We start from the raw sequence: 25,258 nt of genomic DNA, 5'->3' as shown, positions 1-25,258 counted from the left end.
ACACATACAGTTGCATTCAAATTATTCAACCCCCATTGCAAATCAGGTTTATTAAGATGATTTACAGACTTTCAGCTGTTTGCCATGAGCAAATCAAACAAAAGAAATTGAAATAGCTCAACACAATGGATGCATCAGTTGGTTCCCCCAAATTCAGCTGAACACGTTGTTGTGTTACTGGAACACTCAGCAGACTCACACAGGGGAAGTCCTTCCCAATGGGACTTAATAATAATAATAATAATAATAATAATAATAATAATTTATTCCCCAGCCACTCTGGGCAGCTTCCAAAAAAATATTAAAATACTGTAATACATCAAACATTAAAAGCTTCCCTAAACAGGGTTGCCTTCAGATGTCTTCTAAAAGTCTGGTAGCTGTTGTTCTCTTTGACATCTGGTGGGAGGGCATTCCACAGGGAGGGTGCCACTACCGAGAAGGCCCTCTGCCTTTTTCCCTGTAACTTGGCTTCTCGCAGTGAGGGAACCGCCAGAAGGCCCTCGGTGCTGGACCTCAGTGTCCGGGCAGAACAATGGGGGTGGAGACGCTCCTTCAGGTATACTGGACCGAGGCCGTTTAGGGCTTTAAAGGTTAGCACCAACACTTTGAATTGTGCTTGGAAACGTACTGGGAGCCAATGTAGGTCTTTCAAGACCGGTGTTATGTGGTCTCGGCGGCCGCTCCCAGTCACCAGTCTACCTGCCACATTCTGGATTAGTTGTAGTTTCCGGGTCACCTTCAAAGGTAGCCCCACATAGAGCGCATGGCAGTAGTCCAAGCAGGAGATAACCAGAGCATGCACCACTCTGGCAAGACAGTCTGCAGGCAGGGAGGGTCTCAGCCTGTGTACCAGATGGAGCCAGTAGACAGTTGCCGTGGATACAGAATTGACCTGTGCCCCCATGGACAGCTGGGAGTCCAGAATGACTCCCAGGCTGCGTACCTGGTCCTTCAGGGGCACAGTTACCCCATTCAGGACCAGGGAGTCTTCCACACCTGCCCGCCTCCTGTCCCCCAAAAACAGTACTTCTGTCTTGTCAGGATTCAACATCAATCTGTTAGTCGCCATTCATCCTCCAACCGCCAACTTAAGATATACCTGTTATTGCAGGCAATGCTTCACAGCCTAACATACCTCACAGGGCTATTGTCAGGATTAAATTGGGGGCGGGACCATGTAACACCACCTTGAGATCCTTGGAGAAAAAGCTGTTCTATGAATACAATAAATCAATCTCAAAAAGTTCAGGTGTGTAAGGTTCTCCACACAGACAGGAACAACTAGCTGCCCAAATATAAGATAAGGAACAACAGGCTTGCAGTACTACATATGAAAAGGATCTAGAGGTCTTGGAGGACCACAAGCGTCAACCGTGTGGTGCAACAACAAAAAAGGCAAATGCTATTCCAGGCTGCATGAAGAAGAAGAAGAGGAAGAAGATGATGATGAAGAAGAAGAAGAAGAAGAAGAAGAAGAAGAAGAAGAAGTTAACAATGAAGATTGTAATTTATTGCAAGCGCAAATAATAATAATAATAATAATAATAATAATAATAATAATAATAATAATATCCCGCCCTCCCCAGCCGAAGCCGGGCTCAGGGCGGCTAACAACAATCAAACAATCAAATAATCCAACATTCTAAAACATTTCATTATAAAAATTAATTAAAATCAAATTAATGGCAACCTTTAAGCAAATTTCTGTGCAGGTTGCCAGAGGAGGGAGTCAGGCTGGGCCCTGACCAAAGGCCTGGTGGAACAGCTCTGTCTTGCAGGCCCTGCGGAAAGATGTCAGGTCCCACAGGGCCCTAGTCTCTTGTGACAGAGCGTTCCACCAGGTTGGAGCCGCAGCCGAAAAAGCCCTGGCTCTAGTTGAGGCCAGCCTGACCTCTCTGTGGCCTGGGACCTTCAGGATGTTTTTATTTGCAGACCGTAGGTTCCTCTGTGGGGCATACAAGGAGAGGTGTTGAAAACGCTGTTACTCTTTACCTTCTCAGTCTTATTTTATTCTGTCCCTAACTCTTCTACCTCCCCTCACACAAGAACCAACTGCACTAACTCTCTGTTTCCAACTGCCTGCCAACCGCTTTCCCAACCGCCTTTCCCAACCAACCCACTAAAACCAACCTGGGGCTAAGCCCTTTTATAAACAGGTAGGCTCCACCTCCAGCTTTTCTATTGGTCTGCCTATTAACCCTTTCTCTCCCCCTCTACAGACATTTCCAAAAGAACGGGCAAATGCCACAGCAGCTTATACATACACGTTAATATTCAAACTCTCATATATTCTTTATATTTTATAAATAAATTGTGTCGCAACGCCTCCTCATTCTTGGCTATGTGAAGTGTTCAGATAAAACATTATCTCTGGAGGCATCAGGAATAAAAGGGCTGTTTAGTGGCATAACCAGGAAGAAGTTTGGATTTGATATCCCGCTTTATCAGTACCCGAAGGAGTCTCAAAGCGGCTAACATTCTCCTTTCCCTTCCTCCCCCACAACAAAAACTCTGTGAGGTGAGTGGGGCTGAAAGACTTCAGAGAAGTGTGTCTGGCCCAAGGTCACCCAGCAGCTGAATGTGGAGGAGCAGGGAAGCGAACCCGGTTCACCAGATTATGAGTCCACCGCTCTTAACCACTACATCATGCTAGCTCTCTCAAGATACTTACTTTTATTTTTCAAGAGAAATACAACATCTAGGTCAAGGGAAGTCATAGTCCCACTCTCTTCTGCCTTGGTCAGACCACACCTGGAATACTATGTCCAGTTCTGGGCACCACAATTTAAGGACATTGACAAGCTGGAAGGTGGGCAAAGGAGGGCAACCAAGATGATCAAGGTTGTGAAAACTAAGCCTGATGAGGAATGGTTGAAGGAGCTGGGTATGTTTAGCCTGGAAAAGAGGAGACTGAGAGGAGATATGATGGCCATCTTCAAGTATCGGAAGGGCTGTCACATGGAAGATGGGAGAGCAAGCTTGTTTTCTCCTGCCCTCGAGGGCAGGACTCGAACCAGTGGCTTCAAGTTGCAGGGAAGGAGATTTTGACTAGACACACAGGAAATTTTTCTGACGGTAGGAGCTGCTTTTACTATTACTATTATTATCAAAGTTTTCTTGGTTTACAAAGGTATGTGCAAAGTCTTTTTTTTCAAGTTACATTTTCCATTGGTCAGTTTCATCTGTTGAGACATTAGGGTTACGTTAGGAAGAAAAGGGGGGAGGAAGAGGTGGAGGGGGGGAAAGTGAGTGGGGGGTGGGCTCGGGAAGCAATGTTTCTAATTTGCTTAATGTGTGGGGTTTTGCATCAGCATTGTTTGTGTGGGTTCTCTTTGCTACTCACTTGTGTTCCTTTGGTGGTGAGAGAAATTGGGGTTGGCCTAGGGTGCGGTTGCTTGTTTGTGATTGGCTGTGGTGAACTTTGTTTTCGTGTGTGAGTATGGTGGGTGGGTGTTTTTGAATCAGGTTAGCCATATTGATTTGTATGCTGTTATGAGTTATTTGTGGTGTAAGTGGCCATTATTGTCTTGGAAGATGTTTAGTAAGGCCAGTTCTGGGGTGGTTTCTAATACTTGTTTGGTTATTTTACTTATTTCTTGTATAGCTATTGTCCAGAATAGTTGGATTTTGGGCACTCCCACCACATGTGGAGGTATGTGCCTGTGGAGGTACACCCTCTCCAGCATTTTGGTGAGGTTCCTGGGCGTATTAGCGCTAGTTTTCTTGGTGTTAGGTACCACATGTAGGTGAGCTTAAGTGAGTTCCTTTCTTTTCGTTGATATGGATTTAAATTGGGATTTAGAGCACATTCTGGTCCATTGAGTGGGGTTAAACTCATAGCCTATGTCACCCTCCCATTGTTTTTTGATTGTGTCTAGGGAGTTTGTAGGATTTTGGAGTCGTATTTTGTATATTGCAGATACCATCCCTTTACCGTTTCCCTTTGTTGTTAGGAGGAGGTTTTCAAAGGTTGTCAGGGGGCTAGTTGCTGCTGATTTTACTACTGGATTGTTTAAGAGGGCATGTAATTGGTGTTGTGTTAACCAGGGCATTTGGGTGTCTTCTAGTTTGTCTTGTATTTCTTGTGCTGACAAAGTTTATTAGGCAAAGTTTATTAAGTCTTTGGTTTGCCAGGTTTTTATCTGGAGGTTTTGTGCTGCATGATGGAATAATGGGTGGTACGCAAGGGGAATTAGTGGGGATGGGGTTGGGGATAGTTTGCCTATTACAGTTTTGGAAAAGGCCTTGGAAGGGAGCAGGCCCTGCAGTCCTCCCCACAGCTGATGGTCCGAGGCCTCACCGCAGCAGGAGTCCCTTTATAGCTGGGAGGGCCTGGGCCACGCCCCCTGGGCCAGTTGGAGAAGGCCCTGGAAGGGAGCAGGCCCTGCAGGCCTCCCCACAGCTGATGGTCTGTGCATGTAAAATTATATACATATAAAGTAATAGAAGCACTTCCTGCACACTCCTTCCATTCAAACCATTTCTGCCTTTTCAGTTTGTTGGTAGATTGTTGGGTTTCAACTCTTAAAGCTTCTCCTTGTGAGTCCATTGATGTTTTGTAAGAACATCAGGACTGAAGCGCTATCGACACTCCATATAAGTGCTTTTCCCTTTTTGAGTTTGCTGGTGTTTGCTAAGGTTTCCACTTCTATTGAAGCTCTTTCCACACTCCATACATTTATTTGCTTCTCCTCGAGTGAGTTTGTTGGTGTCTTCTAAGGGGTCCACTCTGACTGAAGCTCCTTCCACACTCCATGCATTTAAATGGCTTCTCTCCTGTGTGCCTCCGTTGATGAATTCTAAGTTTTCCACTCTCAGTGAAGCTATTTCCACATTCCATGCATTTAAATGGTTTCTCCCGTGTGTGTTTGATGATGCGCATTCAGGCATCCACTCTCAGTGAAGCACTTTCCACACTCCATGCATTTAAATGGTTTCTCTCCTGTGTGCCTCCGTTGATGAATTCTAAGTTTTCCACTCTGACTGAAGCTCTTTCCACACTCCATGCATTTAAATGGTTTCTCCCCTGTGTGAGTCCGTTGATGAATTCTAAGGTATCCACTCTGACTGAAGCTCTTTCCACACTCCATGCATTTAAATGGTTTCTCCCCAGTGTGACTCCGTTGATGAATTCTAAGGCTATCGCTAGTAGTGAAGCTCTTTCCACATTCCATGCATTTAAATGATTTCTCCCCAGTGTGAATTTGATGATGTGCATTCAGGCATGCCCTCCGACTGTAGCGCTTTCCACACTCCATGCATTTAAATGGTTTCTCTCCTGTGTGACTCCGTTGATGAATTCTAAGGTTTTCGCTAGTAGTGAAGCTCTTTCCACATTCCATGCATTTAAATGATTTCTCCTCAGTGTGTGTTTGATGATGTGCATTCAGGCTTCCACTCTGACTGAAGCTCTTTCCACACTCCATACATTTAAATGGTTTCTCTCCTGTGTGCGTCCGTTGATGAATTCTAAGTTTTCCACTCTCAGTGAAGCTCTTTCCACATTCCATGCATTGAAATGGTTTCTCCCCTGTGTGTGTTTGATGATGTGCATTCAGGCATCCACTCTCAGTGAAGCTCTTTCCACACTCCATGCATTTAAATGGTTTCTCTCCTGTGTGCCTCCGTTGATGCATTCTAAGGCTTCCGCTAGTAGTGAAGCTCTTTCCACATTCCATGCATTTAAATGGTTTCTCCCCCGTGTGACTCCGTTGATGAATTCTAAGATCTCCACTCTGACTGAAGCTCTTTCCACACTCCATACATTTAAATGGTTTCTCCCCTGTGTGAATCCGTTGATGAATTCTAAAGTGTCCACTCTGACTGAAGCTCTTTCCACACTCCATGCAATTAAATGGTTTCTCCCCTGTATGAGTCCGTTGGTGTTTTCTAAGGTTTCCACTGTCAGTGAGGCTCCTTCCACACTCCATACTTTGAAATTGTTTATGTTCTCTGTTTTCACACTCCATGTATTTAAATGGTTTCTTCGTTATTCCCATTTCACATGGCCCACCAGAATTCTGATTGCCTTCTCCATTGTCTTCTTTCGATGGGGTGGGGTAGGGAGAAAATCCTATTTGTTTTCTAGGAAGAGAACAAAGGAATATTACACACATCAATTAGCACATGCTCTTATTTTAACGTCTTGTACAATCTCTCCTGTCTTCCATATGTTCCGAATTTTTAGGCAAATGAAATAATGTAAAATAATGGTCATGCATCATCAGCCTTTTATAGCCCTTAATTATTGTTAATGAAGCAGCATTATCTTAGAATACGGTTGAACTGTGGGGCTTACGTTTTATAAAAAGTGGTTTCTCACAGGAAAGGGAGCTGCTCTATGTTCCATGAACCTGGCCACTATTCATCAGGGTCCTAAGTTCATCATGAAGTTCTTCATCCTCTGCACTATAATCCTACACCCCTTGGGCCACATTTTGTCCCCTTCGACCTCTAGATCTTTATTCATCACCTGCACAGTCCCTTTGGCCTCAGAACATCCATACTGACCATTTTGGGAGACCCATATATACCGCAATTTTCACTCCAAAACACACACTTTTTTGCTCCTAGAAAGTAAGGGAAAATGCCTGTGCATGTTACGGAGCGAATGCAGTGGATCGGAGTCAGTCAAGCAAAGCGGGAGCCGCTTGAGGGCTTTGCACGGCTCTCGCTTTGCTTGCTTTACAGCCTGGAGGAGGGGCTCTCTGAAAGTAAGCAAAGCGAGAGCCGCTTACACGCTCTACGAGGCTCTCGCTTTGCTTTCTTTAAAGCGACCTACGGCTCGGAGGAGCCGTGGAGGAGGGAAGGAGAGCCATGGCAGCAAAGCGGGCAACAGCCGCTTACACGCGAGGAGGGACAGACGGGAGCCATAGTGAGCTGGGAGGAGGCAGGTGGCTCAAAGCCAGCAGGCGCTTTTAAAGAAGCCAACAATGCAGCAGCCTCAGCTAGCAAAGGTCCACACACTCTCTAAATGGAGCAATGAGGCTGCAGAGAGACAGGAGGGCTTGGATCAGGAAGGATAAAATTTAAGCAACCAGCAGCAAAAAAACCCCAACCTGGAGCTCTCAGCCACGAGCGCAGTGAAAACCAGGAAGTAAAAAAAAAGGCTAGGGAGGGCACAGGATGAGGGAGAGGGGAAAACTAGGCAAATCCCCGCATCTCAGCTGTTTTCAGGCAGGATAGATTTGAGCAATGTCTGGGTCCTAGTGCCCCTATCGCTTTTTTGTGCTCCATTCTATTGCTCCTGGTGGCTGCTTATCACTGATACCAGTAGCCACGTGCACAAACAAAGTAGAAGGCTGCAAGGAGGAGCGCTTTTACACAGCTAATGGCGAATCCCCTGCAATCCAAGTCCTCCTCACTTGCTCAAATCTATTCTGCCTCAAAACAAGGAGCAGAAGGAACAGGCTGCAAACTGTTAAATGGCAAAAACCCCAGGCACAGGGCAAATACCTTAAGTATACCTTTAAAGCAACAGTGCTCTTTTCCTCCCTGCTCAGCTCCCCGAAAAGCTCCTTCTCCACACACCCCACGCGTGCTCCTTGTCCCTTGAGTGCTTTTCCTTCCTCCCCACTTAAAACGTGGTTACAAAGCACGGATCCACATGGATCATCAGGGTTTTTGCACTAGGCTACCCCAAATTCACCGTCAGATCACATGTCTGTGGCCACAGCATGAACCACAAAAATCATACAGATGCTTCGAGTTGTGTGTTTTCGATTTTATGCACCGCGCCAAACCTGGAAGTACCAGAACAGGTTACTTCCAGGTTTCGCGCGTGTGCAGAACCACTAAATCATGCTTTGCACATGTGCAGATGCACCAAATTGCAACCCACAAATGCGCAGACGCGGCGCTGCGGGTTGTGAATGTGCCTCCCGCACGGATCACGTTCGCAACCTGAGCGTCCACTGCACAGGAAAGATGACACAGAAGACCTTGGAGTCTCACCGTGGAAAACAACAACAACAACAACAATTGGTAATACATCACTTTGGGCTGCCCTGGGCATAGGGTGTCCCCGTTACAACAGCCCTGCAAAATAGACCAGAGTTGCTGCGCCCTTTTGGGACTTGGAAGAGTAACTTACGGCAACCGTAAAGGGCAGTCCAGTGTCGAAATTACAGGGGCCTCTTTTAAATAGGGGCTGGTGTTTGAACTTGGGCTTTGCTAATGTTACGGAATTGGCAGGGGGGGGCACTTGTGGGAGAGCAGGTTTCTTTGGCCGTCTCCCCCTTCCTTGCTTGCCCCTTCTGCGTTCCCATGGCAAGTCCAGCCGAATTAGACTATGGCGTGTGCTGCATATCTCCGCCTTCAGACGGAGGGAGCCAGGCAGCTTTCCGGGTCGTGTGCCCAACTTTTCATGAGCTGATATTAAATCCCAAAAGAACTACAGCTGCTTGTTACAAAGGGAGGGGGCCGATTCCGGTAGGTTTATGATATTAACTCTTTCCATGCTCATTTCTGATGCTCAGAAGCAGGTGACCCTTTCCTAGACCTTCCTGATGACATTCTCAGTCTGACACACAGTATTTACACAGAAACACGAATCAAACACAAAAAAACCCTTTACATAACTCCCTTTCTAAAATACACTGAGACTATCTTATAACATATCCCCGCTATAACAAACAAGTTCTAATTAAATCCTAATATTTACTATACCTAAACATTGAGCACCACAGACTAACAACAACAATAATAATAATAATAATAATAATAATAATAATAATATGTATTATTTCTACCCTGCCCATCTGGCTGAGTTTCCCCAGCCACTCTGGGTGGCTCCCAATTGAGTGTTAAAAACAATACAGCATTAAATATTAAGAACTTCCCTAAACAGGGCTGCCTTTAGATGTCTTTTAAAAATAGGATAGCTGCTAAATTCCTTGACATCTGATGGGAGGGCATTCCACAGGGCAAGCGCAACTACCCAGAAGGCCCTCTGTCTGGTCCCCTGTAACCTCACTTCTCGCAATGAGGGAACCGCCAGAAGGCCCTCAGTGCTGGATTTCAGTGTCCAAGTTGAACGATGGAGGTGGAGACGCTCCTTCAGGTATACAGAACTGAGGCCATTTAGGGCTTAAAAGGTCAGCACCAACACTTTGAATTGTGCACAGAAATGTTCTCAAATATTCCTCTGCAGCAAGGGAGGCAAATGGAAGCCTTCCCATTGTCTTTGTGTTTACGAATACTGTGTTAAGGAGGTATGAACAGGACCTGGATTCAGGAACTAAAGTATTTACCATCACAAAAGAATGGCCAGGCTGCCCAGATAATGCAGTTAGTGACCATTAACAGGTATCCTTGGGGACAGGTTTTCTGCTGTAGACCGCCTCCTGTGATGTATTCCTGCTGTAGACAGTCTCCTTCTGTATGATATTTGGGGGGGTGGTCTTGGGTGGGCAATTTCAAAAGACTATATAAGGCCTTGCACACCTCCCTTCTGGTTGTGGTGAGGGGGGGTGGCACTGTTGCAATAAAGATCAGGCTTACTAGCCGCTTTGCTTCGCTATATACACTGGTTGGCCTCTGTTATTTTCTCCTACCTACCGTATTTTTCCCTCCATAAGGCACACCTGATCATAAGGCGTACCTAGTTTCTAGAGGAGGAATTCAAGAAAAAAATATTATTTAAAGGGAGCGCTGAGCAGAGCTCCCTGGTGCCCTGCGGAGGCGTTGCGCCACTAAGGCAGAAGCTAAAACAGCTAGAGGGAGCGCTGCGCAGCGCTCTCTCTAGCTGTTCTCGCTTCTGGGGTAGCCCGCGAAGCCTCCTCAGGGCAGCAGCGAGCCTTCATCCCGGGCTTCCCCCGCCAGCCCCGACAAGCTCTGGGAGTATTCCCCACCTCCCGCAAAAGCCCACAGGAGCTGTGACCCTTTAAGGAGCGTGCGGCTCCTGCGAGCTTTTTTACGAGGTGGGAGAAGGGACTGACGCAGCCAGTCAGTCCCTTCTCCCTCCTCAGGGAAAAGCCCCCAAGAGCGGCATGCTCTTTAAAGGGTGTGCGGCTTCTGCGGGAGGTGGGGGAATTCTGTAAGATTATTTGGGGAAGTTTTTCTAATGAGAAGATATTGTCACAGATGCTTGTTTTTGCCATTCTCAAAAGTGTGAATTTTGTCTGCAGAGATAACATGCCTTTTCTTCACAGGAGAAATGTTATAAAATAAACATACAGAGTTGAGGGAAAACCTTAATCCCATTGTTCCTTTGCAAATTTATATATACAGAATCAACCCCTTAAATTCTAAGTTCCAAGAGGTTCAATGAACAGATGGTTTGCAGCGGAAGAGATCTGCACAAGTAGCTAAGTGTGAAGCAGTAAAAATGAAAGTGCAACCTTGTGAGCAGAATACTCCACACATCTTGGGGTCTTTGTGTAATAATTGTGCAAGTCAGACTTGAGGCAAGCGCTGAAGGCTCTTCAGGGCTGGCAACCTCTTCCCAATCCCATTGGGTTCCAACAACCGCACTAACACTTAACTGTACAGAATAGGCACCTGGATGCAGAAGCCAATCCAAAGGGGTGGCTGGTAGTGGAGGTGGTGAAATGCTTAAGTTCCGAGTTTTTCATGTGCGCTAAAACTCAGTCTGCTTGGTTGTTTTTTTATAAAAAAAATATTTTTACCAACATGCTACAATAATATTGTTTTAGTTAAATAAATTGTTTAAGTTGTTATTAAGGAAATGATTATTTTTCTCCTTCCAATAAATTACAGCAGAACCGTTGTCCCAATATAGACAGTTAACTTATTAAACCTCAGAATGATTTCATAATTATCTGTCTGTGTATTTCTAATAGTATAACCAAATCAGAAATTTTTGATTTAAATAGAATCATACTGACTAGTGATTTACCGTAAATTGTGATTGAAATCAATTTGATTTATATCAAATTCACCCTGATTGCAATCTACCACGACGTCTGAAATAAGGCTGGAACTATACAGAGGCGAACAGGACAATGTCCTGGCAGCTGCTACTACTTAGGGGTCTGAAACGGATAAATGAAAATATCATCAATCATCACACACTCAGTTTCATCAGCAGGCAAGCCAAGATGGATCCTAGCAGGACTTTTGGGTTTGGGCTTGGCTATAATTGGTGGTATTCAGGACAATCCAAAGTATGGAGATAAGTCGTAGTGAATGCAGATGATCTGGGACAGCCAACACCCTCAGCAGGGAGGCTGTATGGCAATGATGATCTGGGACTGCCAGCAGGGAGACTGGGGAATAAGATGTGATGGAAGGGGAGGGGTCTCTGTCGAGGCTCCTCCCCTTCCTTTAACCCTTCCCTGGACTCCCTCTCTCCCTTTCCCCAGCCAGGCGCCCCACGACCCCAGGGATTCCTGCCAGGGGCAAACCGGGAGAATGGGGGGCCTCAGCCCCACCCCCAGCCCTGCTTGGGGTCCTCCTTCCCCTTCCCGCCAAGGCCTCCAGGGGGGGCAGGGCAGCTGAGCATCTCTCGGCCCCCCAGGAAAGAGAAAGGGGAGTCTGGCGGTGCTGCTGCTGCCCAGGAGATCTTGCAAGGCCAGCCCTGCAGGTCTTGGGTCCCCCCTTCCCCCCTGGGTCGCCTGGGTCGGGGCCCCTGTCGACGGGCCCCAGGGAGGGTGCTTTCCTTAGGGGGGGTCTCTTTGTCCTCCCTCCCTCTCTTACCCCCCTCTATTTCCCCCCCCTTCTCTCCCCCTTTACCTCTTGGTCCTCCGCCTCCCCGGATTATTCCGCTTTCCTTGTCTGCAATAGAAAGGGCGGCGGCGACGGGGGGGGGGATTTTCAGCTACGCCCCTCCTTGTCTGCAATAGAAGGGGCTGGGGGGGGGGCTCTTCAGCGACGCCCCTCCTCCTGCTTTCCCTGTCTGGCCACTTCCGGCGCGTTTGGCAGCGCCACTTCCGGCTCCTTTCCCGACGCGCGTGTCCCTAGAGCTACATCTTCAAGAGCAGCCCCTCCCTGTGTCCGGAGGGGAAGGAGACGGGGCGGCGCTGCCTCTGGCCTCCTGCTCTGGGGGCTCCATGGGGACCCGGCCCCCGCCCCCCAACTGGCGGCAGGGAGGGGGGGAAGCTGGGCAAGTTGAGGCCGGGGGAGGGTCTCCTTCTGGGCCTCCTTCTGCATGCCAAGCACTCAAGCGGGGTCCTTCTGCAGGCAGAGCAAGGGCTGCAGTGCTGAGCTTCGCCCCCTAACAGCCCAGCCCAGCTTCAAACACCAGCCCCTCTCCCCCCCCGTGGAAAAAACCACCCACTGGATTCAGAGGTGTTCTTGAGTGTTGCCTTGTCACTCACTTGCAACACCACAACAGTCCTGTGAAAGGAAGGGGGGAGCATTTCTGCAGGCTGATGTCCATCCATCCAGCTGCCCAGGCCCCAGCACCTCCCCCTAACAGTGAAGGGTCCCAGTCTGGAAATCCTCCCTTCCTGCTGGAGATGAGGCAGTGAGGGATTCCAGACAGACAGAGGCGTCCTTGCTCTGGAATTCCCTTGCCAGCAGGGAGACTTCAAAAGCCCCCCCCCCATGCCTCCCCCTTCCCTCATTTACTAGGGAGACTTTTCATCTTGTGGTTGGGTCATTTCAAATCCACTTTTTCTCTCTCTCCCTGCAATTTTAAGCAATTCTGGCTCTTAGGATCCCTGCAGGGTATTAAGTGTTCTTCTAACCTCCCTATTGCAGGTGGAAAGAGGAATGTGGGGCTTGCTTATAATATCTTAGGGTGGCAGGATTAAGATTTGGGACTGGGACTTTCAGATTCAGAGCCACTTTTCGCATGAGATTTCTTCCAACTATTGGAGGAAAGTATGTCTGAGGTTTATGACAGAAATATAATTATTACGGGGGAATTTAATGGAGTAGTATCACTGGACTATGACAGAACACTGAGGGAAAGTATCTCAGAAGAAGGCAAAATACCAAATACTAATTATTATAGGTGTATTTAATGGAGTACTACAGGGGTGTCAAACTCAAATTCATCGGGGGCCGCATCAGCAGTTTGGTCACCCTCAAAGGGTCGGTTGTATCTGTAGGACTATGTGTCCACTCTTTATTATCATAAATTATTGCCACTGCATTCAATTATTACTGTTTTTTGTAATAATGTAATAATGTAAGTAATTCCCGCTTGGATTACTGCAATGCGCTCTACGTGGGGCTACCTTTGAAGGTGACCCGGAAACTACAACTAATCCAGAACGTGGCAGCTAGACTGGTGACTGGGAGCGGCCGCAGAGACCACATAACACCGGTCTTGAAAGACCTACATCGGCTCCCAGTACGTTTCCGAGCACAATTCAAAGTGTTGGAGCTGACCTTTAAAGCCCTAAACGGCCCTGGTCCAGTATACCTGAAGGAGCGTCTCCACCCCCATCGTTCTACCCGGACACTGAGGTCCAGCACTGAGGGCCTTCTGGCAGTTCCCTCACTGCGAGAAGCCAAGTTACAGGGAACCAGGCAGAGGGCCTTCTTAGGACCACCCTAAATGCTGTTATCCCTTGCCATTATATATATACTATCTACCGGAAAAAAACACACACCAACCGCTACTTACATGCACAATCACACCACCACCCTGCACAAATAAACTCCGTAGCCATGACTCTCATCTCCAGAACCAAACGCCTGGCTGACAAAGACCACTTGACAACTGAGTTACAGAATCTCTCAAATGTGTTAATCGCCAATGGATACCAGCAAAACAGGGTTACGAAGCTAATCCAAAAAGAAACACCCCCCAAAAACCAAGACACAGAAGAAAACAATGGCATGGCCCTCCTTCCTTATATCAAGGGCACTACAGATAAAATTAGCAAAATCCTCCATAAACACAATATCAAAACAGCCTTTTGCACCAACCAAAAAATAGCCAATATCCTCAGAAACCCCAAAGATAAAATCCAGTTGGAAAACCAAGGGGTCTATGAAATACCCTGCAAAGTCTGCCCAGCCACGTACATTGGACAAACAAACAGACGAATAAATGCACGTATCGCAGAACACAAGAATGCCGTCAAAAAAGAAGAAAAAACTTCCTCTCTTTTCCAACACATGAAAGAAACAGGACACGAAATTAATTTTGCAGATTCCAAATTGCTCTTTAACATGGAACATCACCACAAGAGAATAATCATGGAAGCCATCGAGATAGAGAAACACCCTCACAACATGAACAAGCGTGACGACACGTCCCGCCTGCCAGACATCTGGAAATTAGCCCTCCCCACAAAAACCGACACCAGAACCAGAGGCACACAGAACGCCATCACCAATCAACCACACCAGACCCAAACCCAGACCCTCTCCACAGATAAATTACAGACACCATCCAGTAGCCAAACCATAGTGGCACCTCCGGATGCTGCACCCCCCTGCAATCCCTACACAGATCTGGCTGGCACAGGGCACAAAACCACAGCTCGCCCCTATACACGAAGCCAAGCCAGAGCACAACTAAGTGCAGTACAGCCATCTTCTCAGAAAAACTCTTCACAAGCTCAAGAGGTCAAGACACGAAAGCTTTAGCAACTAATCCACACCTAATGACCCACCTAAGTGGTACTCAGAATATCACTCAAGAAATCACTCAAGATATCCCTCAAGTAATTAAGGAACAAAAGAAGAAAAGGCACACTAACCTGGGAACTTCCTCTCTGCCCAGAACGTTGGAGGCTATACACCACACCCCCTCAACAGTATTTATAGGAACTCAAACACTGAGATCCTGCTCTGTTCCAGTAACAAGAAGCCGAAAGCACCAGCCTGAAGATGACGAGTGAGACCTCGTCGAAACGTCGCCTAGACACCCCAACTCTTACACGGGAAGACACCCGAAGACACCAAAACCTGCATTCCTGTACCCGTGAAAATCTACGAAAGCAAATATATATATATATATATATATATATATATATATATATATATATATATATATATATATATATCTGCTTATTTTGTGTGACCTGCTCGCAGGACAGCTTTGGTTGAAAGGCAAGATTGAAATGCAAAGGTTTTCCCTCATTCGTAGCAAAGAGCTCTTCCGCCGCCCCTCCTCTCTCATGGTGGAGCAGGCCCTGAGAACAGCCTTTTCTCTTTCCCTAAAATACAGGAAACATGGCAAAGACGGCCTTGGAGTGTCACCGTGGAACATAACAACAACAGGAACAACAACAACAACAAGTGAAAAAGTTAAATCACTTTGGGCTGCCCTGGGCAAGAGAAAGAGACTAAGGAGGCAGTGGAAGACAGGAGGGCCTGGCGTGCTCTGGTCCACGGAGTCACAAAGAGTCGGACACGAGTAAACAACAAGAACAACAAAATAAATAACAATAATAATGGTTGTTAGCTGCCCTGAGCCCGACTTCGGCTGGGGAGGGCGGAATATAAATAAAATTTATTATTATTATTAACAACTGAAATTGCAATAATAATAATGCATGCTCTTGAGGGGGGAATATTTCTTATCCCTAAAATCCCACAGACGTGATGACTGATATAGTGGGAATACTGGAAACCTGGTGGATGGAGAGGAGGAGTTGGGCGCAGGTGTCTCTGGGGAGGAGCCCTTTAGATGCTTCTCCACAGAAACACAGGCATGAGGGAGAGACTGGAGTTGCCAAGAGCGAAGCCTCAAAGGGGGGGAATAATAAAGTGGGCTTCCTCCCTTTCCTCTTTCCCCCCATGGTTGGACTCGCTCTAACAGCCCCCAGCACCCCCTGCAGCTCCTGATCTGGGACCTAAGGCAGGGCAAGGACTGGGCTTCAGGGGAGGAGAGGGTGGCTGGATCGGGGCTCCTGCTCAGGGATCTCTCCCTGGTCTACGCGGAGTCATGGCAGATTCCTGGGCAGGAGGGAGAAGTCAAGGCAGGCGGCCCCCCAGTCCCTCTCTCTTTCTCCAAGATGGCTTCGATCCCTCCCCCAGGGATGCTCCCTTCCTCCCTCCGCCCCCCAACTTCCTCTGCCCTCCTCCCTCCGCCCCAGGGTCCCATTTGTGCCAAATTGGAGGGGAGGGAGACAGGGTGGGGCTCTCTTGCCTCCTTTAACCCTTACATGGACTTCCTCTCTCCGATTCTCCACACAAAGGGGACCCACCAAGACACACCTTGGCACCTGCACGGAGCCAGGATCATGGCGCCCCAGGGATTCCTGCCAGGGAGAACCCGGAACTCCCAGAGAGGTGCGGGGTCTCGGTTCAACTCCCAGCCCTGGGGGGGGCCTCCCATTTCCTTCTTGCACAAGCACCAGGGTTGGGTGGGGAGTAGGGCAGCTGAGCATCTCTTCACTACTCTTAAGCGGCTGAGGGGTTGCAAAGGAGATCTTGCAATGCGAATCCTGTGAATGGAGGGTCTCCAATTTGCAGCCAGATTGCATGGATCGGGGCCTCTGCAGATAGCACCCAGGAAGTGGGCCTCTCCAGTAGAGGCCACAGTGGTAAAGAAGAAAAACATGTTGGAAAATTGGCCTACTGTACCTATAAAAAACTTCTAAAAGAAGAAGAGAACCAATGGAAACTTATGAGTTTTGCGGAATTAAGAGATGTCATTGCAGATTGGTTCCAATATTATCAAATATTCGAAAGATTGAAAGTAGATAAACAAAAAGGGTGTTGTGTATTGAGTCAAAGGATTGTATATCTGTATTATTATTGTCTGTATTCGCATTAGGGTAAAGTAACTGCCTTTTGGTTCCAGAGGGTACAGCTACTATTGGTTCATTTAAGCTGCTGTATTTGGATCCTCTTTCTTATTGGTTCCCTCCAAAAGGCAGGACTGTGATTGCCTGATATTGTTCCCTCCAAAATGTATCCTTTCTTGCTAGTTCCCTGTCCCTATAAATGTAGCTTTCCTCTCCCCAGTCTTTAGTCTTGTTGCTTTAATAAAGAAGTGTTACTAGAGAACTGTCTCCAGCATGTTATATCAAGAGAGCTGAAATCACAAACCCCACGTCACAACAACTGGCGACGAAGGTGGGATCCGGAATGCTGAGGAGCGGTTAAACACAGCCCTGCCTCAGAGTCCGGATTGCAGCTAAGAACAAGACTCACTGGCCAGCTGAGAAGACGACCCTGCCCACAGGACAGTGGAGAGTCCAAGGGTATTGGAGCCCTTCCAGCTATCAGAGCCCCACACGTGGGAAGACTACGTCGAACGCTTCGAGTTCTTCGCAGAGGCTCAAGGGATCACCGATGCCAGCAAAAGAAGGGCCACATTCCTGAGCTACTGTGGGCCTGAGACCTTCAAGCTGGCCAAGGCATTGCTTGCTTCAGCGAAGCTAAGTGAGACATCTCTCAAAGATATTCTTGCCTGCCTAACAAGCCACCTGGCGCCTACTGAGACCAAGATGGCTCAGCGGATGGAGTTTCATAAGAGGCAGCAGCATGCTGGGGAGCCTGTATCTGCATTTCTGGCTGAACTGCGGAAGCTCGCTCAGCACTGCGACTTCCAAAATCTGGAAGAGACTCTCCTGGATCGGTTTATCGGTGGTCTGAGCAGCAAGAAAGCCAGAAGACGCATTGTGGCTAAAGAAGAGGTTACCCTTGCTTCAGCCTTGAAGGAGGCCACCACCACGGAGAATTATGAAAGAGAGGAGCTTGATGCCAGTCGCAAGGCCCCTAAGCCACAGATAGAAGTTGCGCATGCCATGGACGAGCTAGAGGCTACTCCGAGCCAGAGCCCAGTCCGTGGGGTCGAGTCAGTGCATCAGGCCTGCACAGTGCACAAAGATCACCGAGGCAGGTGCCCAGATTGTGGCGGAAACCATGAGCGGAAGAGTTGTCGTTTCCGGGATGCTATGTGCCGGACGTGCGGGAAGACAGGTCACATCGCCAGGGTCTGTAGATCGGCGGCGTTGGGAGCGACAGGAGCACCTAGACCGGAGCATCGCAGACCGCCCACAGCAACCCATTTTCTAAAGGACTGCCACTACGTAACGGAGATCAACGGGAGGGTCGTGCAGTTCCCAGCGCAAGGCAAGGCACACGTCAAGGTGAAGACTGAGGGTCAGCAGTGCGACATGGAGGTGGACTCCGGATCTGGATTCACTATCGTGTCAGACCAGACCGCAAGGACATTCTTCCCCAGGGGTAAGTTGCCCCCTCTGGAGCCCTTCCCGGCAACCTTGCAGTCATACTCAGCGGGCCGCATCCATGTTATGGGAATGTGTGCCGTGAGAGTACAGTTCCGGGACAAACAGGCTGTACTCAAACTGGTGATTGTGAAGGGCAGTCGCCCCAGTCTCCTGGGCACTGACTGGTTCCCCGCCCTGGGACTGAGTATATCAGGGCTTAATTCAATCCAAACCTGCCCTGAGATGAGCGAGGCATTATGCAAAGAATTTGCTGGTCTCTTTAATGGAAAACTGGGTTGTTATAAAGGGCCCCCAGTTGACTTCGAGTTGGACCCTGGGGTGGCCCCAATCCGACTCAAACCAAGGCGAGTGCCATTTGCACTGCAACCCAAGATCGAAGCAGAGCTGGATAAATTGGTCAAGCAGGGAGTTCTCTCACCCGTGGACTCTGCTAAGTGGGAGACTCCAATCGTCACGCCCCTTAAAGCAAATGGGGAAGTCAGGATCTGTGCAGATTACAAATGCACTATCAATAAGGCACTCAGGGGAAACTCATATCCCATTCCAGTCGTATCACATCTGTTGGCTAAACTGGCTGGGGGCAAGGTGTTCGCCAAAATTGACCTGGCACAAGCTTACCAACAGCTGCCAGTAACCCCACAATCAGCAGAAGCACAGACTATTGTCACACATAAAGGGGCGTTCAGAGTTAACAGATTACAATTTGGAGTTTGTGTGGCCCCAGGGATTTTTCAAGGGCTCATGGAACGCCTGTTAAGAGGTCTGCCGGGGGTCTTGCCATTTTTTGATGACGTTTTGATTGCTGGAAAAGACCCACAGGAACTGGTTGCGCGTGTTCGTGCAGTGTTGCTCAAGTTCAAGGAGGTGGGGTTGCAACTGAAAAAGGAAAAATGCAGTTTTGGGGTGCCAACTGTGGATTTCTTGGGGTTTAAAATTGATGCATCAGGCATCCACCCCACAGATGCTAAGATTAAGGCCATCATCGAGGCGCCACGACCACAGAACAAGATGGAGTTGCAGTCATTCCTGGGACTTATTAACTTTTATCATTCGTTCTTACCCCAGAAAGCTTCGGTAGCTGAACCATTACATAGACTGTTGCAGAAAAAGAATGCGTGGCGATGGGGGCAGGGGCAGCAGAAGGCTTTTGACTCCTTGCGAGGAATGCTGAGTAGCAGGAGCGTCCTTGCTCATTATGACGAGTCAAAGCCTCTGGTCCTGGCATGTGATGCCTCTCAATACGGCCTGGGGGCGGTGCTAAGTCATAGGGAACCGGATGGGTCGGAAAAGCCCATCTCTTTCTATTCCCGTACGTTGTCGCCCACGGAGCGCAACTATGCTCAAATTGACAAAGAGGCGCTTGCAATTGTGGCAGGAATCAAAAAGTTCCATGATTATGTGTACGGTCGCCATTTCTACATTGAAACGGACCACAAGCCACTGTTAGGGTTGTTCAACCCGAACAAACAAACGCCACAAATTCTCTCCCCCAGAATGTTACGTTGGTCTATATTCCTGAACGGGTTCCAGTACACCTTGACCCATGTGCCGGGGAAACGGTTGTGCCACGCTGATGCGCTGAGTCGATTGCCCCTTCCTGGCGGGAGCACTGAGGATCCTGCTCCAGCGGAGCACATAATGATGCTTGAAACACTTCCGGGGGCTCCTGTAACGGCTACTGATATAGCTGAGAAAACGAGGAAAGATGCTGTTCTCTCCCGTGTGCTCACTTGGGTGGGGAGGGGGTGGCCAGGTGGTCCGCATGAAGACAAATTCAGGCCTTATGCGACTAGGCAGCACGAGTTGTCCATGCATAAGGGTTGTCTCCTGTGGGGAGATAGGGTGATCATCCCAGCACCACTGAGAAACAGGGTTCTTGAGACGCTTCACATGGGACACCCGGGAATGGTTAGGATGAAGTCGCTAGCCCGATGTTATGTGTGGTGGCCTGGAATGGACCAGAACATAGAACAATGGGTACGAACATGCAAGGCATGCCAAGAGGTGCGGCCAGAGGTGGCCAGAGCACCAGTCCACTGGTGGGAGCAGTCCAGATCTCCCTGGAGCCGGCTGCACTTAGATTTTGCTGGGCCATTCCAAGGAAAGGTCTTTTTGGTTATCGTTGATGCATATTCCAAATGGTTAGAAGTGGCGATGGTCCCTAGCATGGCATCAGCTGCTGTAATCAAGGTGTTGAGGCAGCTGTTTGCAACCCACGGGTTACCTGAGACCATTGTATCAGATAATGGGGCAGCTTTTGTATCCCAAGAATTCAGGGCATTCTTGGCTGATAACTTCATAAGAGGGGTCACATCCGCGCCCTTTCACCCATCCTCCAATGGGCAGGCTGAGTGCATGGTAAGAACAGCCAAAGAATCCATTGCGCGCTTAATGGAGGGTAACTGGTCAGCTCGCATCGCGCGAATGTTATTTTTGCAGCATGCGACGCTGTGTACTGCGACGGGCAAGTCGCCAGCTGAGCTGCTCTTGGGTAGAAGACTGGTAAAGGTGCTGGATTATGTCCACCCGGATAAAATGCCAAACCGTAATTCAAGAGCAACCCCCCAGGCTGAGACTGACACAACAAGGTATCTTGCCCCTGAAGATCTGGTCTGGGTGAGGAACTATTCATGAGGTTCGCGGTGGGTGGGTGGTGTGGTCACCCGGGCTAGTGGACCTGTGTCCTATTATGTGACCTTGGAAAATGGGCAAGTTTGGAAGAGACATATAGATCAGCTGAGGCGCCGGGCGCTCAGCAGGGAGGAGCCAGATAATTCATCCCTGGCTAACGACGCAGAGCTGCAAGACCAGAGTGAAAATGGCCCAGAGGTGCAGTCACCAGGGGCTTTAACAAATGAACCAGGGTCTGCTAGTCCTCACGATGACGAGGTACAGATAGGGGACCCTGAGATGTCTGGGACTCCATCTGTTCCTGATGAAACCCCGATAGCAGCTCTCTACCACAGGTAACACCCAATCCAGAACCGGCAACACCCGTTGTCAGGAGATCAAATAGAAGTTGTAGGACCCCACAGTACCTGAGAGATTACGTCTGCTGTGCTCACTAGGGGGGAAGGGGTGTTGTGTATTGACTCAAAGGATTTTACATCTGTATTATTATTGTCTGTATTCGCATTAGGGTAAAGTAACTGCCTTTTGGTTTCAGAGGGTACAGCTACTATTGGTTCATTTAAGCTGCTGTATTTGGATCCTCTGTCTTATTGGTTCCCTCCAAAAGGCAGGACTGTGATTGCCTGATATTGTTCCCTCCAAAATGTATCCTTTCTTGCTAGTTCCCTGTCCCTATAAATGTAGCTTTCCCCTCCTCAGTCTTCAGTCTTGTTGCTTTAATAAAGAAGTGTTACTAGAGAACTGTCTCCAGCATGTTGTATCAAGAGAGCTGAAATCATAAACCCCACGTCACAACAAAGGGCTCACCGAGAAACCCTGAGATTTGAATCCGACGTAATGAATTAAAAAAGTAAAACCCTTTCCAAAGCTTACTGCCTCCTCCTCGAATGGGAAGTTACATCAGAATATGATAAAGTGGTCTCAAGACTTTGGGTATGCTATAACAATGTCCCAGTGGGAAAACCTGTGGAAGAATAGTTGGAAATTTACTATATGCTATGCCATAAAGGAAAACTTGTTAAAAATGCAACACCGGTGGTATTGAACCCCATGGAAATTAGCCAAAAGGAGGCAGGGGACGCGGGTGGCGCTGTGGGTTAAATCACAGAGCCTAGGACCTGCCAATCAGAAGGTCGGTGGTTCGAATCCCCATGACGGGGTGAGCTCCCGTTGCTCGGTCCCTGCTCCTGCCCACCTAGCAGTTCAAAAGCACGTAGATAAATGTTCAAAGTGCAAGGAGATAAATAGGTACTGCTCTGGTGGGAAGATAAACGGCGTTTCCGTGCGCTGCTCTGGTTCGCCAGAAGCGGCTTAGTCATGCTGGCCACATGACCCGGAAGCTGTATGCCGGCTCCCTCGGCCAGTAAAGCGAGATGAGCGCCGCAACCCCAGAGTCGGCCACGACTGGACCTAATGGTCAGGGGTCCCTTTACCTTTACTTACAAAGGAGCCAAAAGTAATTGTTGGAGATGTGGAGACCAAACAGGCTCACTGTACCATATATGGTGGCAATGTAGCAAAATAAAGAAAGTTTGGGAGGAAATCCACCTTGAACTAGAGAAAAAGTTAAGAATCTCATTTATTAGGAAACCAGAGGCATATCTGTTGGGCATTACTGATTCAGATATTCCTAAAAAATGTAAAGATCTTTTTTGTATGCAACAGTGGCAGCAAGAGTTCTTATAGCTACAAGGTGGAAGAGCGATATAATTCCTTCTAGACAAGAGTGGATACAAAAATTGACTGAATATGCTGAATTAGATAGCCTATCTGGAAAAAAAAAGCGAAATTTGAATTTGTATCAAAATGGGAGGCCTTCAGAACATATCTTAAACAAAATTATACCATGTTAAAATCTGTAGCAGCTTTTGAGTGATCCCAGCAGTTTTTAATAATTGCTTATATAAATATAAACATTTATAGATTGTGAAAATATTAATAGAAAAAATAGTATTTTGATACGGCAGTAAATTCATGTAAAAAGAATTAAGGAATAAATGGGAGGTCGGGTATAAAAGATAATGAGATTTTTATTTTTATTGTAACATGAAATTGCAATCACTAATTTATGTCATAATTTTTATCTTGTTAACAGATTGTGTTAATTTTATTTTCTTTCCTTTTCCCTCCCCTCTTAAGTTGTAACGTTTTTCGGTATTGGGTTTTTGTTTTGTTTTTTTGGTATGTAATAAGCATGGAAATAAACATGGGGGGGGAGAAACCAATTTTAAAAAAGAAAAAAAATATAGCACCCAGGAAGCGAGTTGTTGTTGGGGGTCTCTGCCCCTTTCTCCCCCCACCTATTACCCCCTTCCCCACCCTACAGCTCTACCTTTTTGTCCTCTCTGGCTCTCCACTGCCATCGCTTTGCTATTCTATTCCGATTTCCTGCAATACAAAGAGCTGGGGACTCTCCAAGGATGCGCCCCCTCTGGGGACTGAAGTGTGGCTGCACACGAAAGCTCATACCAGTAACAAACTTAGTTGGTCTATAAGGGGCTACTGGAAGGAATTCTTTTTTATTTTGTTTTGATTATATCTTACATTATGCTTACTATTGTGAGACCCTACCTTCATGTCTATACATGAAAGATTTAAACTTTGACTGAAACTCCACCTATATTCTTGACATTTACATGACTTCTCCTATGTCTGAGCTTGTTGACGTCTCCTCTGGTTTCCACTTCTACTGAAGTTCTTTCCACACGCCATCCATTTAAACGGTTGCTCTCCTGTGTGGGTCCCTTGATGCATATCAAGCTCTGTATTCTGCCTTGTACATTAAAAAGGATTCTCCCATGTCAGTTCGTTGATGTTTTCTAAGGCTTGGTGCATGTGGTCAGCTGAAGGAGTGCTCAGATAGGAAAATGTTCTTGGATCTAGACCTCCATCTGTCAACATTGTTGGGCTGAGTGAGTGTTCATTCTTTCCAGAACCAACTGATAGTTTTTGAAAGCTCCAGAACACATTTTAGGTTTATCTGGCAGGGCAGGAAAGAAACCAAGAATTAAATATAAAATTATAATGGATACTTAGGAGAGAGGTGGATTCTGACTGCCAGATTTATGTTTGTACGATGAGGCCTCTGCCGGCTTAAGAAGTGTGAGATAGTGAAAGACACTAAGCTACTGGATTTAGAAGGTCATGAGAACACCTTTGGTCGGCATGTTTCTTCATGGTATCAAAAAACTAAAACACACAAGAGCTTTGTGAATCATGTTATTAGGAAAAGCAAATTTAGAGTATGGGATAAATATAAATATCTGCTGGAATGAAATACACCTTTTGGGTTTTCACCCACAGAAGCAATAGCTTTTAAAGGATGCAATATGGAATAACAACGGGCAACTTACAAAGATCTTTTGGACTTTCCGGAAGAAAAAAGAAAACTGAATAAACAGGGTGAGGTGGGAGGTACGGCAGTGGATGGGTTACAATGCCATAAAATTATCTTTTTTATACAAGATAAAAGGAGAGGTTTTGTAACTCAAAGTTTGCACACTGAAAGAGATATCATTGAGAGTAAAGAGAAAGTGATTTCCAAAATGTAAGAGATACTATTGGAATGGGAAATAAAAGACAAACTGGTAAAATCAGCAGTGATACACTAGGCCAGAAATATAGGTCATAATTAGAGCTGGGCGATGATATATCGTCCAAGACTGCCTTGAAGTTAACATTGTGGTAACTGTTTCCTAATATTTGAGCCGACAATATATTGCGAAACACAATGGGTGTAAGGACTAGGCGATATCTAGTTTTCAACATTGTGGTCTCACCAGCTAAACATTGCAATGTTATCACCATCTAAACCTCATCTAAATATCACCTGGTGAACGTCATGTTACCAGATAATGGCCATGGGCCATTATCACTCCTGCAGAGATTGTCCCTGGGCCTGACCAATGCAGTGCGATGCTGGAAAACGCGTTTGTGCATGTCCGCGGCGATGGAAATAGCTTCTGCGCAGGCTGCTTGGGGTCTAGTTTGGGGCCTGCATAAAGAACCTCTTCTCTTTTCTCGTTTTAGCTGTAGGTATAAATTCATGGCCCAAAGCCTTATTGATACACAATTTTCCATCCGATGCCTGCTTACTCGGAAGTAAGTCCTACTCTGCTCCCAGTTCAGGCAGTTCTGCTAGCAGGAGGCCAAAGGACCCGGAGTGGTTTGCAACCAGGTGGTTTCCAAATGCTGCCCTTTTTGATACGTTTCCATTTATTCTTTTGCGTGGGGACTGGCCAGATTGAAAACCCCCCACCCCATTCAAAAGAAAGACTTGCAAAAGATTTCAAAGGCGGAATTTCCAAAAGATGGCACTTTGTCCTGAATTTAAGACAAGTCAGTCGAAAAATCATGGGCTTTTTTGGCGTTTATTTGGGGCCTTGTCTAAAAAAGAAAAAGAAAAAGTTCTACAAATTTGGGCTTGTCCTGGTTTCTACTTTTTGAAATATGGCAACCCTAATTATTCTGGGCTCTGCTTGAACGGAAACTCCCTTTTAGAGCACAGCCGGTAGAGCATGAGACTCTGAATCTACGGGTCGGGGGTTTGAGCCCCA

At 47.2% G+C, this 25,258-nt stretch overlaps 4 protein-coding genes across 4 annotated transcripts in view; 2 read left to right on the top strand and 2 right to left on the bottom strand.

The window, feature by feature from the left end:
* Positions 1-25,258, top strand: part of LOC310701520 (uncharacterized protein) — a 236,561-nt gene that overhangs the window by 56,617 nt on the left and 154,686 nt on the right. The window lies entirely within an intron of this gene.
* Positions 1-25,258, top strand: part of LOC310701885 (uncharacterized protein) — a 211,640-nt gene that overhangs the window by 66,908 nt on the left and 119,474 nt on the right. The window lies entirely within an intron of this gene.
* Positions 1,492-25,258, bottom strand: part of LOC310701685 (uncharacterized protein) — a 73,951-nt gene continuing 50,184 nt past the window's right edge. Inside the window, exon 2 of the mRNA XM_083492955.1 lies at positions 1,492-6,076. Within this exon, the coding sequence (XP_083349081.1) occupies positions 4,848-6,076 (1,229 nt within the window). The 3' untranslated portion in view covers positions 1,492-4,847. The remainder of the gene's footprint in view (positions 6,077-25,258) is intronic.
* LOC310701406 (uncharacterized protein) overlaps positions 23,203-25,258 on the bottom strand; it is a 54,118-nt gene continuing 52,062 nt past the window's right edge. Inside the window, exon 3 of the transcript XR_014523040.1 lies at positions 23,203-23,682. The gene's annotated coding sequence lies outside the window, so the exon portion shown is untranslated. The remainder of the gene's footprint in view (positions 23,683-25,258) is intronic.

Source organism: Podarcis liolepis (assembly GCF_965112155.1).
Source record: "Podarcis liolepis genome assembly, chromosome: 2".
NCBI lineage: Eukaryota > Metazoa > Chordata > Lepidosauria > Squamata > Lacertidae > Podarcis > Podarcis liolepis.
This window is presented reverse-complemented; position numbering and strand designations above follow the sequence as displayed.